Source organism: Antedon mediterranea, chromosome 3 (genome assembly GCF_964355755.1).
Source record: "Antedon mediterranea chromosome 3, ecAntMedi1.1, whole genome shotgun sequence".
NCBI lineage: Eukaryota > Metazoa > Echinodermata > Crinoidea > Comatulida > Antedonidae > Antedon > Antedon mediterranea.
The window spans coordinates 4,722,945-4,742,024 of record NC_092672.1 but is presented as its reverse complement, the minus strand read 5'-3'; the positions used below and the strand labels follow the sequence as shown (position 1 = coordinate 4,742,024).

The 19,080-nt window shown below is 32.2% G+C and overlaps 1 protein-coding gene across 1 annotated transcript; it reads left to right on the top strand.

Moving 5' to 3' along the window:
• The first annotated feature begins 216 nt into the window (after positions 1-216).
• On the top strand, positions 217-18,486 carry LOC140044616 (septin-2B-like). Its single transcript, XM_072089202.1, has 12 exons — positions 217-390; positions 1,569-1,674; positions 5,119-5,205; positions 5,725-5,848; positions 6,619-6,753; positions 7,604-7,721; positions 8,394-8,495; positions 10,101-10,197; positions 10,318-10,366; positions 10,656-10,763; positions 10,968-11,031; positions 16,843-18,486. Exons 1-12 carry the CDS (start codon positions 367-369, stop codon positions 16,909-16,911), a joined length of 1,083 nt encoding a protein of 360 aa, XP_071945303.1. The 5' UTR covers positions 217-366; the 3' UTR covers positions 16,912-18,486.
• The last annotated feature ends 594 nt before the right edge of the window (positions 18,487-19,080 follow it).

The window sequence follows — 19,080 nt, the reverse complement described above, 5'->3', positions numbered from 1 at the left end:
TATGAGCGGGATTCCAGGTAGATGAATGTACAAACATCATTATATGACATTTTGTACATGGTCCTTATCTTTTTTTGATACACAGACAGCTTAATCCTATATAAAAAACTAATACTAATAGGCCTACAAAAATATTGATAATGTTTAGATCATCATCAATGAATACTGGTTTACTCCAGAGGGCGTAAACTGATCAAAATTGTTGATGGGAGTGTACTCTGACTGCTGCGGTGTGGTGTGGGAGTGTTGGATTTCTGCTGGACAAGGACAAAGTTTAGTGGTGAAAATTGCTGTTTCGTTCCACGTTTAAGCTTCTTTTTTATTTTAATTTATAACACGGTGCTCCTACCTAATTTCTGAATAATTATGGCTTTGTCAGATAAATCAAATGTAAGTAAATGTTGTGGTAAACACGTTTTTTAGCCTAGGCCCAGCTAGGCTAGGCCCAGACTGAGTGAAGTATCCTTCGCCGAGCATGTCCTTTGACAGCGGACATGGATCGTGTCATCAAGTAAGATGTGTCCTCGATTCTAAAAATGAATCTAGGACGAATGAGTTTACCTTATTGATAGGCCTATGCCAGATTATAATATATTAATTAATTTATATATTGGCCTATTACTGTAGGTTGATAACAATGTCAATTAAATGATAAATGAAAAGAATTTCCAAATAATTTTACAGTTTCTTCATGCCATTTAAAACTATTTATATCAGTCAATGTGTAGTGTAGGAGGCTACAGTACTTTTTCAAACAATATAAGTCAAGTATTGTATAATATAATATTACAATATAACGTTTGTTCTGGTTGTGTTAACTTCTTTCATTCATAAACCAGTCAATTTCAAGCTTGGCTGACTCTCTTGTACTTTTTTTACATACCAAAAATAACTAACAATATAATTTATAGCAAAAGCAGTATGCAGTGTTCCAATTTCTGGTGGTTCCAAATTTCTTTGCATTTTCAATTCATTGCGTACATTTTACACAAAAACAATTATGGTACAGTTATGAATTTCTGTATGAATGAAGAGTTATTAAATTCTTGCCAAGTGTGAGCAGGACCATACATAACCCATACAGTATACCCTTCAAGTTAAAAGGGAAAGATGTGACTCAGGTGTTTATTGGGCATCTAGTAGGAAACTGAATTTAGTATTCAGAGACTTTAGAATAATTTCAAAATATCTGTCCAGACATCTACTGTAGACCATTATTAAATGGTAACATGAATACAGCTGCTGTGTACACTCTCAATGTCATCAAGGTCGTTCCATTTAGATCAGTCGAAATATTATCAATGGCAGATCCAGGATTTTAAAATAAGGGCCTAGAGCCTAAAAGTAGTGAAATGATTATGAAGTGAACTGAACTTAATTTCATGTCCTATCTTTTGCATTACAATTTTTGTAAATTAGAGGAGGCCTATATATAGACATGGGGATGTCATATCACCACCATATTTGGGCATATCACACTTTTTTGTCAAACTAGTTTGATAGTGTAGACAGGGCGTTATAAATAATATAAACACACTAAATAGTTGTTTTCACATGTTTTTTCACAGTTCACTAATCCAGAGACACCTGGTTATGTAGGCTTCGCCAATCTACCCAATCAGGTGCACCGAAAATCAGTTAAGAAGGGGTTTGAATTTACGCTTATGGTTGTTGGTAAGTATTTAAATTAATTGCCGAAACCTAACCTGAACCTTGCACTGTTGACATACAACATCATGGCTTTGACGCATCAATTATTTTATGTTTAATAAACGAAAATGTTTAACGAAGTAGCACTAATGTCAATTTGGCTGCAAGGTCTCTGATCTGATCTAACCATTAGAAACAGGAAACTAAAAATCACTGGTTATTCATCCTAAAGTGTCTATTGACACTTTTAAATGTCCTGCTATATATCCAACATTTTTGTATGTTCCTTGAGGAACCATAAATAAACAAAGCTTTGTTGTATACACATAGATGAAATTTTGAATCAAATCAATAAATAATAATTCATATTATTATTAAATTCATATATTAAAAAATGAAATATTTTGTGTTTCAAATTAAATAAAAGCCAATGAGATGAGATATCTTGGTGAAGTAGATGCGGTAATTAGAATTTAATTGGAATCTAAAGCTCTGTCTACACTTTCAAACTTTATGTGACAACAAAATGGGATTTGCCCATATATGGCCAATATGATGGTGTCATATCACTACCATATTTGGGCACAAATATTTTTGTCAAACTAGTTTGATAATACAGAGATCTATAACACCTTATTACAAATGGCACAGTAGTTTAGACCTGTATTTTAAAATGATTTGAACCTCCATTTTTGTAATTTTAGTCTAGATTGTGTTTTTTTTCTTTTATTTTTATATTGCATAAAAAATGCATAAAAATGTCATAGAGAACTTTAACCTTCAATATGACTGTTGTCACTGATATAAAAAATTAAACTGAAACCAGATGTGATTATGACGTTGAATTATGTTAGGAGATAGTCATCATAAATTTAGGTATAGTTTCAATATCGATCAATATTTTAGCATACTGTATATCCTCCATACACTACTAGAATATTATTAATTAATGATGATTACACTGTTTAATTCAGTGCCAAAACAAATTACTTGTAGGCCAGGGGTCTGATAGCAAACTAACTACTTCATCACGACTTTACCACGTTGAAACACCGGTTCTCGTCAGATCACCAAAGTTAAGCAATGTTGGGCCTGGTTAGAGCTTGGATGGGAGACCATCTAGGAATAGCGGGTGCTGTATACGGATCTGGGGTCCCTCTAGGCATTTGAAATAAGCACTGCTGACTCTTAGGGCAGCCCCTGCATCTAGTATCTGCCTCAGACCTCTGGTCAAGGTGGGCAATGGACGAGAGAAGCCCTGATCAATGTCAGGACCAATCAAGGTGCTTTAAACAGTCCTGGCTTTGTTTGTATCAAACCTGTTAGTGGCGGTAATTATGGCTGTTGGTTTCGATTGAATAAAATAAGTATAAATACTGTATTTATTGCTTGTTTTATCTGGTTCAGACAATAAAGCCATTATGGCATATTGAATTCTCCACGCACAATGAAATGTATAATTATTAAATATTTATTATCATTACAAATGTATAATATGTTGTGTGAAATAAACTAAACAAGAACTACAACATCTGAAAATGAGGAATACTGCTGTAGTGTAATTTAGTATTAAATAAAGTAATTCTTTTCTCATGGCAAAATAATACAGCCCACATACAGAGGGTAATGTCTGTAAACATACACAGCATAGTGGTACTCATATTCTTAAATGGCTAATTTTGAATTTGATATTTTCATAATGGGCCATTAAGTTGTTGAATGGATTTAAATTTGATATGTTATGATGGCCAATTATGAAGATATGACTGGAAATTGAATCATTATTTCACTCTATGATAGAATAAACTGTATAGATGGTACAGTATTAACTGCATTATCGAGATCGAGAAACAAAAGTGACTGACAAATAACATTTATTGTTATGCGATTACTTGATAAACAGCATATTTATTATATTAAGATATTCATTTAATAATAAATATCTATCTACAGTATGAACTGTTTTTGAAACATAAATTATTAAAACTTTATCCAAAAACCAAAAAAGTTTTATTGGAAGTGAATTTATTAAAACACTATGAAAACACAAGTTTAATCAAGAACATTATCATTTTTATAACAGATTATTACTATTATTAACTTTATTTAAACAGGATAGCTTGTTTCACCATAAGTTGGTGTTATTCTACAAGGTAGGAGTGTTGACATTATAACTGTTATTAGGTACTAAGACTACAGTATATACTGTACAGTACAAATGAGTACACAAATCAGTAAAACAAAATAAATTTACATTTTACAATGAATTACAAACAAAATATATCAAAAAGGAAGCAAATAAAGTTCAGAATGTAGTACTGTAATACTGTATATTAAGAGGTTACAATGATAATTATTTTTTTAATGTGATTTTTTTTTAGTGAATGCGACATTAAAAATGACCTGTAACCCCCTACCATTTACATTTATGACAAAAAGCTGTTTATTATAAGTGGTGAAGACGTATTTCCTCTTATGTCTATGAATCATCTTTCAATAAACTACAACTAGTAAATAGGGAATTGCCATTTGCCCTTTGGTACAATTACAGCATTATATAGTCGGATAGGATATTGTGGGATAATATAGTTGGTTTACTTGGATTATTTATAATAATTTGATTTTATTTTATTTTTTCTCGAAAAAAAGTAAAACAAATTTAATACAAATTATGATATACTTATGCAACACATCAGTACTGACCTTTGACCTCATAATCGCGGGAGTTTTCCAATTACGGGAGTTTCCCCAATTACTGTAGATCTCCCGTATCTTGCTAAAGGTGGAATTTCTTGCTTTTAATGACATATAAACTACTCTGACAACACTATCAGAACTAGTTTGATGTTCCCAAATATGGTAGTGATTTGCGCAAATATGGTAGTGATATGCACAAATATGGTAGTGATATGCACAAATATGGTAGTGATATGACATCATGTTCATATATGGGCACGTCACTTTTTTTTTTTACATAAAGTTTGATAGATTAGTACTAGTAGGAGTGCAGATAGAGCTTTAAAAAGTATGTACAGTATGTCAGTCATAGTAAAGCCTGTTTTCCTGTCGACGTTATCGTTGTTGAGCGTTAAAAGTTCAACGACGATCGTTTGAAAACGATCAAGTTGAAATGATAACGATAGCGAGTACATTTTCCTGTAAATCGTTAACATTTTCAATGTTTACGTAAGAGATCGCCGATTATTGTTAACGATAGCGTCGAATAACGTCGACAGGAAAACACGACAATTAACTTTCCCCCTGTAATAAAGCAAAGGCTTGTCACATTTACTGTAGTTAAATTATCATCTTATAATTTACATAATGATATCAGCAAAATTCACAATTTCAATACTTAAATCCACACTGTACATTTCCATCAAATGCCTTCTACAAATCCACATTACAGTTACTTTACATATTATTATCCCAACTCTCTGATTATCCTACATTTATAATATTTTTCAGGTGAGTCTGGTCTTGGTAAATCTACTCTAGTGAACAGTTTGTTTCTTACTGATTTATATCCAGAAAGACAAATCCCAAGTGCTGCAGGTAACTAAAAGTTATTCATATATTAAACAACATGACCAACAAAAAATATCACATGTGTTTGTTACTCCTGGGCTGCTACTGTTATTTTTGTGTTGCTGCTAATATTATGCTGCTACCATATTGTTGCTGCTGCTTTGTTTTTGTGCTTTTACTACTATTGTGATGTTACCATTGTTGCTGCTGCTTTTATGCAACTGTTGTGTTGCTGCTGCTACCGCTGTTTTTGTGTTGCTGCTACTATTGTGCTGCTACCATTGTTGCTGCTGCTTTTATGCAACTGTTGTGTTGCTGCTGCTACCCCTGTTTTTGTTTTGCTGCTACTATTGTGCTGCTACCATTGTTTCTGCTGCTGCTGCTTATGTACTGTTGCTTACTATGCAACTGTTATGCTGATCTCTTTGCTTTTGTTGATGTTGCCATCCATTACTGAGATTTCTTTTGCTGATACTTTACTGTATTAATTGTTTAGTTGCCTATTTTCTGTTCCTAAATGTTCATTCTACTGTATTCTTATTGTAGATAAAATAGACAAAACTGTAAGCATTGATGCATCAACTGTTGAAATAGAGGAGAGGGGAGTAAGGCTTCGGTTGACAGTGGTAGACACACCAGGATATGGTGACGCCATTAACAATCAAGATTGGTAGGTATTATGTCAACTGACACAAGAAGCTGTTCATGCCACTAAATAGTGAAAGGCGATGATCTCAAATGAAGCCACTCTCGAAACCTCTTGGTGCATTGCAGCTCGGTGCATTGCAGCTCGGTGCATTGCAGCTCGGCGCATTGCAGCTCGGCGCATTGCAGCTCGGCGCATTGCAGCTCGGCGCATTGCAGCTCGGCGCATTGCAGCTCGGCGCATTGCAGCTCGGCGCATTGCAGCTCGGCGCATTGCAGCTCGGCGCATTGCAGCTCGGCGCATTGCAGCTCGGTGCATTGCAATTTAAAACAAAGTTATACTGGGATTGTTCAGAAACTTATATAAAATTTAAAGGAAAACTTAGAGGGAAAAAAAAGTGCATTCAAACTGGTCTTGATTTAAATAGGCCTCTTTGTCGGGCTGTGTAGTGTAGTATTCAAAAGAGTGGCAGAACCATGATTTTAAAAGGTCTAATTAGGTAAAATAAAGTGCTGAACTTAACCTAATGTTTATGGGTGGGTGTTCAGAAAACAATATGACAAGCTAGTACCAAGCATAATGTGTTAAGCTCTGTCAATACTATCAAACTAGTTTGACAAAAAAAGTGTGATGTACCCAAATATGGTAGTGATATAACCAAATATGGTAGTGATATGACAACATCATGTCCATATATGGGCACATCACATGTTTTTGTCTCATAAAGTTTGATAGTGTAGACAGAGCTTAATATTTTATCCTTATACTTTTTTTCTAATTTTTTTTTTGTGCAGTTTCAAACCTATCCTGAAATATATCGATGACCAATATGAGAAGTACTTAAACGATGAGAGTGGTTTGAACAGAAGGCACATAGTGGACAATCGAGTACATTGTTGTTTCTATTTTATCTCACCCACAGGACATGGGTAAGGCTATTGTAATATAAAGCTCTGTCTACACTATCAAACTTTATGAGACAAAAACATGTGATGTGCCCATATATGGACATGATGTTGTCATATCACTACCTCACAAACTTACTTACTTAGTCCAGGACATACCCGAACTTGACTACATTCCTCCATAACTTTCTATCTGCCATTGTGACAGCCAGTTCATCTCTCTGCATACCAGTATCCATCTCTAGTAGTAGTACTGTACATCAATGTGTGCGAGTGCTAGTTTGACAAAAAAGTTTGATGTGCCTAATATGGTAGTGATATTCTTAAATATGATAGTGATATGACATCACCATGTCCATATATGGACGGACATATGGACACATCACATTTTTTTGTCACATAAAGTTTGATAGTGTAGACAGAGCTTTAGATGCTAAATGTTAAGTTCTGAGGATTTCCATGGATAGATCAGTTAAATAAGATTAATTATTAATAGGTTTTTAATTGATTTTTATCTGAATTTAACAAGACCTCTGCAGCTGGAATTTACCTGGAAAATTGTCAGGGTACACACCGGTCTATTGGAACTATGTAGTGACTTTTCATATATATTTTTTATGAAAATGAAAATCATGCTAAGATATTTCATACAAACATTTAATGTGTTATCCGTTTAGTTTGCATGCGCTTCTGACTAGATTTGACTAGACTATGTTCCGATTCTCTGGTGGCATCAGTATGTTCCAGGAACTTCATCAACCATATCTTTCACCATTATCCTCAGCGGTTTAGTATACACTTTATATAATTGCATTAGAGTTTTTACAAAATTATTTATTAAAGTTGCTTTCAATTGTAATTTTTGTTATCATAGATTGAAACCACTTGATGTTGAGTTTATGAGGGCGCTTCACAACAAAGTGAACATTGTGCCAGTGATTGCAAAGTCCGACACTCTCACTAAACGCGAGATACAAATGCTGAAGGCTAAGGTAATGATATTGTGATAATGGGTTAAACGCCATTATGTTATATGAAACTTGTGAGATGTTAAATTGTGGGTCCTGTGTATAAAACCGACTTAAAAGATTTTAGGCTACTGTAGTTGGTTGTGGCTAAAATGGACTTGTCAATTATACAAATAAGTATGCATTGTTATACTATAATGCTCGGTTTAAAGAAACATTGTGCCCTAAAGTATTTAAAATTTTGCAATATATAAGTATCACTGATGGGTGTGTCACCATTTAATTTATTAATTTAAATATTGACACAATAACAATACATATGATATAATTAAGACATTTTAAAAACCATTATTTGGATCCATTCACCATTCTAAGTCTAAGGGAAACACATACCATTAAAATAAAAATAACAAATATTCTATCTAAATGAATACATATTAAGGAAAATACTTAAATATTTATTGCGTTAAGTGAAAAATATTTAAGGAAAATATCTCACTTACATACGGCCACTGTATTAAAAACAAACAAGTTCCCAAAGAGAAGAAAACAACAACAACAAGCAACACAAGAAACTTACAGGTAGCCACTAATGTAGCAGGTTGTTGATACTAATAAAAGTGTATAATGTTACAACATTCCATAAATTACATCAATAAAAATGATAAGACATTTCTGTTTTTGTAAACTTAATAGATTATGAATGAAATTGATGACAATGGCATCAAAGTTTATCATCTTCCTGACAGCGACTCGGATGAAGATGAAGATTTCAAAGAGCAAAACAACTCATTAAAAGTGAGTAGTAACATACCATTCTTAAAATTATTTTTATCGACGCCACAATGAATGTAACCATTTTCAAATACCAGATAATTTTATCAATGTTTATGTCAAATTCATTTTATATTTCAATACTTATGTTGGAGATAAGCCAGAAATAATACAAATCATTTGGTCTATTTGTTGAATGTGTACCCCACCTGTTCCAAACCTGCCAGAACACATCAATAAACACAACGTCCAATCAATGAAATATATTATTTATCAATTGATTGCCGGAAAAACTGGTTGACCTGATCTAAGTGTTATCAATTTGACATTCGCTTAGCCATGCTTTCAGACTGCAATTGTTTAGAACTTTATTTATTCACAATTACAATGTTCAATAGTACCAAAAGAAGCGGGTGCTTGTCAGTTTGGATACCATTTCCATGTACTGTACACACATACCAGACAACATTCATGAACAAAAACAAATTGAAATGAAATATGTACATAAGTATAAAAAAATCAATATGGGTTGCCCACGACCAGTCAGCAACTCTGGTGGAACACTTTCCTGTGGGTAAAAGGGGAGATTCTCCTTTACTTTTATAATGTCTTAACTGTAAATAAGGTGAAAGTGGGGTGTCATATATGCAACGCTACAAATGCCTTTAATCAATACTAACAAGGTGTAAATAAGGTGAAAGTGGGGTGTCATATATGCAACGCTACAAATGCCTTTAATCAATACTAACAAGGTGTAAATAAGGTGAAAGTGGGGTGTCATATATGCAACGCTACAAATGCCTTTAATCAATACTAACAAGGTGTAAATAAGGTGAAAGTGGGGTGTCATATATGCAACGCTACAAATGCCTTTAATCAATACTAACAAGGTGTAAATAAGGTGAAAGTGGGGTGTCATGTATGCAACGCTACAAATGCCTTTAATCAATACTAACAAGGTGTAAATAAGGTGAAAGTGGGGTGTCATGTATGCAACGCTACAAATGCCTTTAATCAATACTAACAAGGTGTAAATAAGGTGAAAGTGGGGTGTCATATATGCAATGCTACAAATGCCTTTAATCAATACTAACAAGGTGTAAATAAGGTGAAAGTGGGGTGTCATATATGCAACGCTACAAATGCCTTTAATCAATACTAACAAGGTGTAAATAAGGTGAAAGTGGGGTGTCATGTATGCAACGCTACAAATGCCTTTAATCAATACTAACAAGGTGTAAATAAGGTGAAAGTGGGGTGTCATATATGCAACGCTACAAATGCCTTTAATCAATACTAAAAAGGTGTAAATAAGGTGAAAGTGGGGTGTCATATATGCAACGCTACAAATGCCTTTAATCAATACTAACAAGGTGTAAATAAGGTGAAAGTGGGGTGTCATATATGCAACGCTACAAATGCCTTTAATCAATACTAACAAGGTATGAAAAGTGGTATGAAACAGTAAAAATATATTGTAGTACTATACAATAGATAATTTATGAGAAAAATGTAAGTTGCTTAAAAATCCAATGGTCTGTGGTATAACTGCTGGTTCGAATCCTGCTGGATTGTTGTGTAACAACAATTGCTTCAGTAGCACATGGCTCATCAAATGTTTGTTTTCAGCAAAGTGTACCGTTTGCAGTATGTGGTTCAAGCCAATTGATAGAAGTGAAAGGAAAGAAGGTCAGAGGTCGGCTGTATCCATGGGGAGTTGTAGAAGGTAAGCAACATATCATTTTTGCTTTTACATTTTTTTTTTACAATCGAAATAAGTAACAAAATATCATTTTTTATTTTTTTAGTAAATTTCATGTTTTAATTTTAATCTTTTCTTTTCCAGTTGAGAATCCTGATCATTGTGATTTCATTATGTTACGTAGCATGCTAATGTAAGTTCTGGATTTTGTTTACATTTTTGTTCCGACGACGCTGCAAACTGCAGACTTCTGTCTTTATGATCTTGTAGCTGTTTATCTTGGTTTAGTTAGCAAGTATAAAATCTGTGCTTTTAAACCATCTAGCAGTGAACTGGTTTACCGCCCTCACTTGTTTAAGAACAATGTTTACCGTATGTTTGTTAGAATAGTTTTTTGCTTCATATTATTATTAGGTTTTTTGCTTAATTTTTGACAATGATATTTTATTTATTTAATAACTAAATTATTTAACTATCTATAGAACTCATATGCAAGATTTACAAGAGGTGACCCATGAGGTTCACTACGAAAACTTCCGTTCCGAAAGATTAGCAAAAAGTGGAGGAGGCGCTGCGGCTGTTAAAACCAGGTAGTGTAAACATTTTAAATTAGATTGAATATACTAAAAGTTATACGTATTTTCCTTGGAAAAAAATTTCTGTTAAAATCTTCATTAATTGATCCATTCTCTTGATTTATGAATGAAGTTTAAATGAAATATTACAATACATACTATTTTTATGAATTCCACTTAAATAATTAATAAGGTTTGTTGTCTTTTGTTGTTCTATAGCGCTGGTAAACGAAAAGAAAGTTCTTCAGACAAGGACCAAATCCTACAGCAAAAGGAAGAAGAGGTAGGTCATTTTAAAGCTCTGTCCATACTATCAAACATATATGGACATCATGATGTCATATCACTACCATATTTGGGAATATCACTAACCTGTTTGCTACCTTTTTTGGTCAAACTAGTTTGATAGTGTAGACAGATCTTTACCTGTATGTTTGTTTGGGTGATAAAAAAATGAAAAAAGAATTTGATGGAAAATGACCAATGTATATCACACCAAAGACTTGAAGGTTGCACATCTTCCCGTCTTGCCCAACACAATCCAAAAAAGAATTTGAATATTTTGCAATGTCGCCATCTTGAATAAAATTTAAATTTTCTTAGAAAGAACGTCAATTTCAAAATTTGAAGAATCGAATGTTTATCTTCATTAACATCATGTTTACTTAAAAAAAAGAATATATGGAATTTTAATTTGTCATTTATTTATTTTGTACAAGTCAAGGGGCATTAGATAAGTGAACCATACCACCACAAATATTTCAATCCAATTTTTTTTTCAATGTGGTTTTGTCAAATCTTGTTTATTCAGTTCATTTTATGTGCTTTATTTTTCTATTTATAAATATGTCATGTACTGTTTTTATGTTGGCCAAGGTTAGCCTATGTGCTAGAGACATTTATCAGCAGGTGTCTGGGCAAACCTCATCACAATTGTTATTTAGTCAATGCCCATGTCCTCGATCATGGATTGTCCTCGATAGTGGATTTCCCCCGATTGAATGCGTTGATCCGAGTGAAATACTCTCTGCACACGCCTACGTTTGGACATCTTAAGGCAACTCAGGTTTCGTAAGACTTATAAGTTGAAAGGTTAATTGATTTATTACAACACAGATGTGCAAGGTCAAAGTCAAAGACTGGGCATGTATTTTTTTTTTTTGGTCGGTCTGTCTGTCCTTGTGAGTCAATCCAATTGGAATGTAAAGTGTCTGAAATTAGGTGTCTATTATATAGCGCTGTTTTTGAACATAAACACGCATTTTAACTTGTGATGTTACATGGTTTAATTTCCAGCCTACTTGTATGATTCTGATTTATACTACAATAAAATAGATTGTTCTTTTCATTATTATCATTGTCATAATAATATCGTGATGGAATTATATATACGGATGAGGGGGTAAATGTTGCAGTGTCTATAATTTATAAATAGCAACAACGGTCAACTTTGGTAGCGTCTTGAGCACTTCTAGTGGATATGTGTGCTTTATATATTATTATTAACACAATTTTTTTCTGTTTGGATGAAATTTTAAAATCATTGGGATATTGATTGAAAATAACTTGATGATGTCACTACTATAGATGTCACTACTATATTTGGACACATCACATTTTTTTATTAAACTACTTTGATAGTGTAGACAGAGCTTTAGATAGAAGGCCATCTTTTTAAATTTGATGATGTTTGGGTAATGGGTCATCTGAGGACCAAACAGCACATATATATTGATTCACTATGATTTGAATGATATTTTGAATGATAATGTTTCACATTGATTACCCTTGCTAGTACGTAGATAAAATGTATAGATTTGTGCCTTGCTAATCAACCCTGACTTCTGTATAACCTATGTCTTAACACATTCTGTGTTTACCGTTGATCCATCCCGGATATCCAGTTGACAGGCTGTAGCATAAACCAGCCCTCTTCACAAGTTGAAATTTGCGTAAAAAGGCAGATGCGAGTGGTGGCCATAACCAGGCCCAGCTGCCGACGTGGACACACTCACCCCTTTAGGGTAATCAACCTCAAAAATGTCAAACTTCATTTCAAAATGTTTCAATCAAAATTTTGAAAATGTATTGTAACAATTTTCTTGAGGATTTTTATATATTTTCAACGTTATTATGTTTATGTAAATCAGATTAGATTTAATATTTCAATAGTTAACACCTTTACGTGTCCCAGAAATTTCCTGTTGGTTTGTTATTTTTTCCGTTTTTTCATTCCTCTCTAGTACAAATTCTTTTCCAAAGTTATGATTCTTGTAATTTCAAAATGGCGGCAACTAATGAATAAGTATCTAAGGAATTTGATCAAAAAAGATAATATATTAGTTACATTGAACATTAAATATTAGGATTCCAGTTAATATTCTTTTGAGTATATTGCCTAATAAAAATAAATTAAAAAATATATATATTTCTACAAATGTGTTTGTATTCTTTGAGAAAGGATAAAAAGATGTTTTTGTTGTATTTTATATGTAAAATATTTGTGTTAATTAATTCCTCTTTCTGTGCTGCAATGGCATTCCAATGTAAAATGTGGTCTGATTTGTTCTAAAGGATGTAAGACCATCCTAACATCTTGCAGGTCAATTAGAACCAATTAAGAAATACTTTGTACAATTCCAGGTTATTTACCAAATTTGGCACGGGAGCACCTTAACTTTAAATCTAATTCACCTGTTCCCATCAGTAACATGCACCGACTCTGCACACATACTTGCGTGAAGCTAAAAATGTACTCAAACAATACAATACATACACTCGTAATGAAAGCCCTCAACGTGATGATTGTCACGTAGACGTTGAATTATATAACTCGGTCTATCCAGGTCTTAGTCGGGTGCTTTGTGACCGAATTAGGAATTATATTTCGGTAATTATGAAAGTGAAAATGTTCGCATTATATAAGCAGAATTTGATATTTTGAGCTTTAAAAATTCAGACATATAGCACATTAGCTTAATAAATAACATCATTCAAAAGCAATGTTTTTAGAAGAAAAGCTGAAAGTTTTCTATGAATCTGTTGTCTCGCTTCCAAAAATTAATATTTTACTATTTATTTCATTGATGAGTCATGCATGACTGAATCTGCAATGTCTCAACAAACTGTTTATTTTATTTACATAAAACAGTGAGATTGTCAATTACATGATGTCTTATATAAAATATATATAAATATCAAAACAAAAAGTACACAAACAAGATAAAATAGAACTAAAAAATTAAAATTAGATTTACAAACTTAAAACTGTTAAGATATATATTTTCCATCAATTTTTTTCAAGTATGGTGAAAGATACATAGATATTTATATATACTGACAATAAACTAAAATGAATTTTTACACTATACTGTGTAACACTTATTACTATTTTAGCTTTATTACTAATAATTTTGGTCCAACAAAAACCTTAATTTTGATTTGTAAATAAAGTGTCCCCAATTGCTTTGTGTGACTTTGTACTAAGTTTGGTTAGTACCTGTACCTGTATATACAAAAAATCAATTTATTAAAAAAAAAAAAAATTTTTTTCATTTTGCTTTCTACAGTATAAACAAAATTGTTCAAATGAGTATTTCAACCTCAATTTTTATCTTACTTAAAAAATTTTCTTTACTTTTTAAGTTGACTTTTCAACGGTATTCAATTCAAAGAATAACTTTAGTACTTTATAACTTCTAGCAGTTGTTTTATATAAGATTAAATTGTAAAATTCTTGTTGACATTAGGGAAAGTTATTTGTCGGTAGTGGGAGTTAAGGAAATAGAGGAATAAAACTCAAGGAAACAAACATTTAATAAGTTTGAAGCGATGCCAATCAGCGGACCTTCCGAAAGAAAAAAAAAACACTTTGCCTATTCCCAAGCAGAAGGCCTAACACAGTTTTGTTAGTTTCCAATATAAATCAAATTTAGAAATCTGTTGAGTGAGTTGAAACAAAGTTCAGTGTAAATTGCAAGTTATATGTTGGCCACAAGTCATTGACTCAGACGACGAAAACCTGTCGCTGCTGCCGACATCACTCAATTTCATTTTACGCTTATTTATATAACTTCAAGTACTGTATAAAGCCTCTTGTAGTTACGATGTAGTGCCAGAATTCACGTATCTATAGAAAATTGCGAAATATTCAACTTCATTCTCATAATAGCTTATAATGGCGTTTTGACACAAGTGGAAAATGTCTTTGTCAAAAAAAATGCATGGAAATTCCAAGAATGTTTTGACATTTGTATGTTGCATATGAATGCAAATTAATCATTTAAAATATTTAATTTTGATTTTAATTTTTGTTCACCATTTAAAAGTCTTTGGGAACAATATTATCAATAAATTCGCTTATGGTTATCTTTGGCAAGATGTTGTTTTCATCTTTTCAGGTCTATATCTGCCTTCATTCTCAGGTCCAATCACTTTATCAATTGCTTTAAATATATAATTTGTTTTAATCAATAAGATAAAATAAGACATAAGAAAACTTTATTATCTCCAACAATCCAAAGAAATTGCATGCACTTGCAATCAAACATACATAAAAATTAGGAGATATATACTAAATGTAAAAAGAACAATTTTGTAAAATTGCTTAAATGAAAACAACATTTCTTTATCATTAATTGTGATTCTATCAAATAATAATAATCAAGGTGGCACACCATTTGACCCATTCATTTTACTTCTCATGTCATACTTTTATAATAGTTTGTATACAGTATTTCTGTGGGTGTACGGTTTGTTCGATCTCGATCTTTTAACCCTGAGCAAAATATTTATTGATTATATTAAAATATTTGTGGACATTTCGAAAGGTACATTAAATCAGTACTGGTGCAATCAGATGAATTAAGAATAAACAGTACTATTAACACCCTCCTGGAATGTTAGGGGTCAAGATTTTTTAGCTGTGGGGTCAAGGTAGATAGGGGTGTTAAGCCTATAATACTGGTAGTGGTGTATAAACATCATTTTGCATTCTACCACACAAGATGGAGTTCCCTCAAGAGGGTAAACTTAACTAATTCCGTCTACAAATATAGTTATCATATATTAGTGTAGTTTTACAGTTTACCAGGTAATTTTTGATTGATGGTATAATGTTATGACTTAATTTAATTTGTTTATTGTATTCACGAAGGTAAATCATACACATACTCAGACAGTAAGATTACAGACCTCCATACAATGTAGGGTTAAAGACCCTTGAAATATGTAATTTATATCAGAATATATGTTAACATTCTGATGGTTCCAAGTCGTTTTTGTTATGACCAAGGTCTGCTACATTTTCTGTTCTTACCAAAAACTATGATAACTACCAACATGCACTTGAAGAATTACATTTAGAGACCATTCCTCAACACAGGGCCAACCTGTGCATACGTTTTGCAAAACAAGAAAGCAAGAATGAACGTTTTAATCACTGGCTACCAAAATCCAAAAATGTTTTATCAACGCAACTTAAGAATAAAAGGAAATGTAAAATTCCTGTAACAAAAACTGAAAGATTTTAAAATAGTCCTGTCCTCTATTTGGTGAAATTATTAGAAAATCGTAGTAAGTAATTATATTAAACATGTATACTGTACCCCAATTGCGTTTGTTTTTTTTTTCATTTTACTTTTGATATATATGTACAGTATGTAAAAAAATGACAATGCTGTGGGTATCAGTGGCTGGATCTCAATGGAGATACAAAAATAAAAAGCGAAAAGCTAAATCAAAACGATAAAGTAAACAGCCAGAAAAGTTAGCAGAGCTTTCGGGCAACACTAGCTCTTCATCAGTGCAAGTGAGGGAATTTGGATAAAGTCATAGCATATGAGTTGGCAAGTACTGCCTGGGTGGACAGGAATAAAAGAAATATAACAATAGAAACAGCGTGTTGAATAGTAATATATATGTATATATATATGTATGTATATATGTATATATATATGTATATCTTTGTAAATTGTGATTATCTTTTTATTGTTCTATATTTTATAAAGAATATGTCAATTCAGCACTTTTTCTGATTTTCTTCTGATTTGGACTTTTTAAAGCTAAATAAATAATTTGTTTTATTGTTTTTCAGTTGAGGCGAATGCAAGAAATGTTGGCTCAAATGAAGGCCCAGATGGCCCAGAAAGGACAAGATGTCTAAGTAAGGGCAATATGTTTAAGTAAGGGAATGATATCTCAGAAAGGGCAAGATATCTATTAGGATAGCACTTATGCAAATAGTTGCATTTCTTGTCCAAAAATAATCATGTTGGTTTTATCTTGTAACAAAGAAACGATGCTAAAAGAAGAGTCTTTTGAGAAATGACCAAAATTCTGAAATTTACATTATATTTCAGTCAAATATAAATAATTAGTTTTACTAGGATTAGTTTTTTTTATAATTAAAATCGTCATCATCAATTGTCACATCATCGTCATCATCAATTGTCACATCATCGTCATGATTAGCATACAGTAATAATCTTCTGATCCTTTAAAGTTGACCGGCACAGTCATTGTTTCAAGAAAATCAGAACATGTTGACAAGTTTTTGTTGTATCAACATTTCATCTACAGATCTATCAAACATGCTTACCAAAAATATTTTTTTTAAATAATTATTTTGGTTTGATACATATCTGGTTTTTTTTTTTTTTTTAAAAGTAAGAAGTTCAAAAAGAAAAATAACTAAATGATTATATAAAATGTAGAAGCAGATTTATTTTCGTTATTATTCATTAATCCAATATTTTAAAATTTAATTTAAACACCATATTTGGTCATTTTTCTAAAGACAACTCCTAGATTGTGCACCCAGATGCATTTTAAAATATTTATAACAAAAATTGTATTAAAAACAGTAAATAAACACTTTCTATTTAATTTCATAGTTCGCCCGATTATACATTGATTTTGTAATAATAGGTGGGAAAGATTAATGAACTTACTCATCCTTTTGTAAGTCTAATATATTAAGCGATTATATAATAATTATATATGCAGCATTTTTAGTTGTAGTTAGTGGCGGTGTCGAAGATAATCCGAAGAACCGGGGAAAATAGAATTAAATTTTACTTTATTCACCTAGATAAAATAGAATACATTTCACACTAAAGCGTGGTTCTCAATAAGACTCGATGACGTATCTAAGTATTTGACCAATCAAAAACTACCGGTCGTGCAAACTGTCGCTTGTGCTTTATTAGTCAAATCCTCCATGGTTATACACACATCATTTGCGTTGCGTATGAACGCAACTTAAGCTAGACCAACAGTCAAACTATATTTTTTCGGTAGCACCGCCACTAAAGATTGTAGGCCTATTTGTTGTCTTGTAGCATAGTGGTCGCAAACGTAATTACGTTTACTTCATGTGTTAAAGTATTAATATTTATTTGTAGCTAACTGTTAGTTTTAGATAAGTTTTTATGTTTGGTGCTTCCCATGAATTCGTCGTATTCACCAATATTATATTGGCCAATTATAAACTTAATATTGGTTTCCTTGAATGTGTACCCAATTGTATATACATTTTGTTAAGTTTTTATAATATTCATATCAAGATCACGATCTTCGTTCTATGTATTCTTTCCGTTGCTGATCTGAAATGTCCGTAAATATTTTTACGCGTAAGTAAGAAAACTGGAATTTCTCTAAACGGCTGTATTTATACATAATGTTTTGTTACCAATCCATATTATGCTTAAATAAAATAACTACTATACCATTAATGTAACCAAGAATTTGTTTAATTTATTAAGAAAGTGTTTACCCAAGTTCTTCTTGCGTGAAAAATGTACTTTTACAAATCTTTTGCCTACGATGTGTAATAAAATTCTCGAAATGTACCCGTGCGAAACAAGTTTTTGCCTGTCTGAATCAGTGCTGTAACTCCGTGAAACAAGTTTTTACCGAAGTGCAACGAGTTTTACCAAAGTGCAGCAAGTTTTACCGAAATACAACGCGTGTTACCATAATATTTATCTACATTCGACAAGTTTTTAGAGATATGCAACATAGTTTTTACGGAAGTGCAACAAGTTTTTACGTTGGCGAAACAGTTTTTACCGAAGTGCAACGAGTTTTTATCGAAGTAGAAGTTTTTACGTTTGTGAAACAGTTTTTACTAACGTGCAACGAGTTTTTACCGAAGTGCAACGAGTTTTTACCGAAGTAAAAGTTTTTACGTTTGTGAATCAAGTTTTTATCCTTCGTGAAACAAGTTTTACCGAAGTACAATAAGTTTTTACCGATTACAGCAACTTGTGCAAAAAAGTTTTCATTGAACTCGCAAAAAACATAAGTATGTTAATTTCTACATTAGTCCTAG

Coding starts and splice junctions, on each gene's coding strand:
- LOC140044616 (XM_072089202.1), top strand. CDS start 367: ATGGCTTTGTCAGATAAATCAAAT. Junction 10,198..10,317: donor TCCATGGGGAGTTGTAGAAG/GTAAGCAACATA, acceptor TTTCTTTTCCAG/TTGAGAATCCTGATCATTGT. Junction 10,367..10,655: donor ATGTTACGTAGCATGCTAAT/GTAAGTTCTGGA, acceptor AACTATCTATAG/AACTCATATGCAAGATTTAC.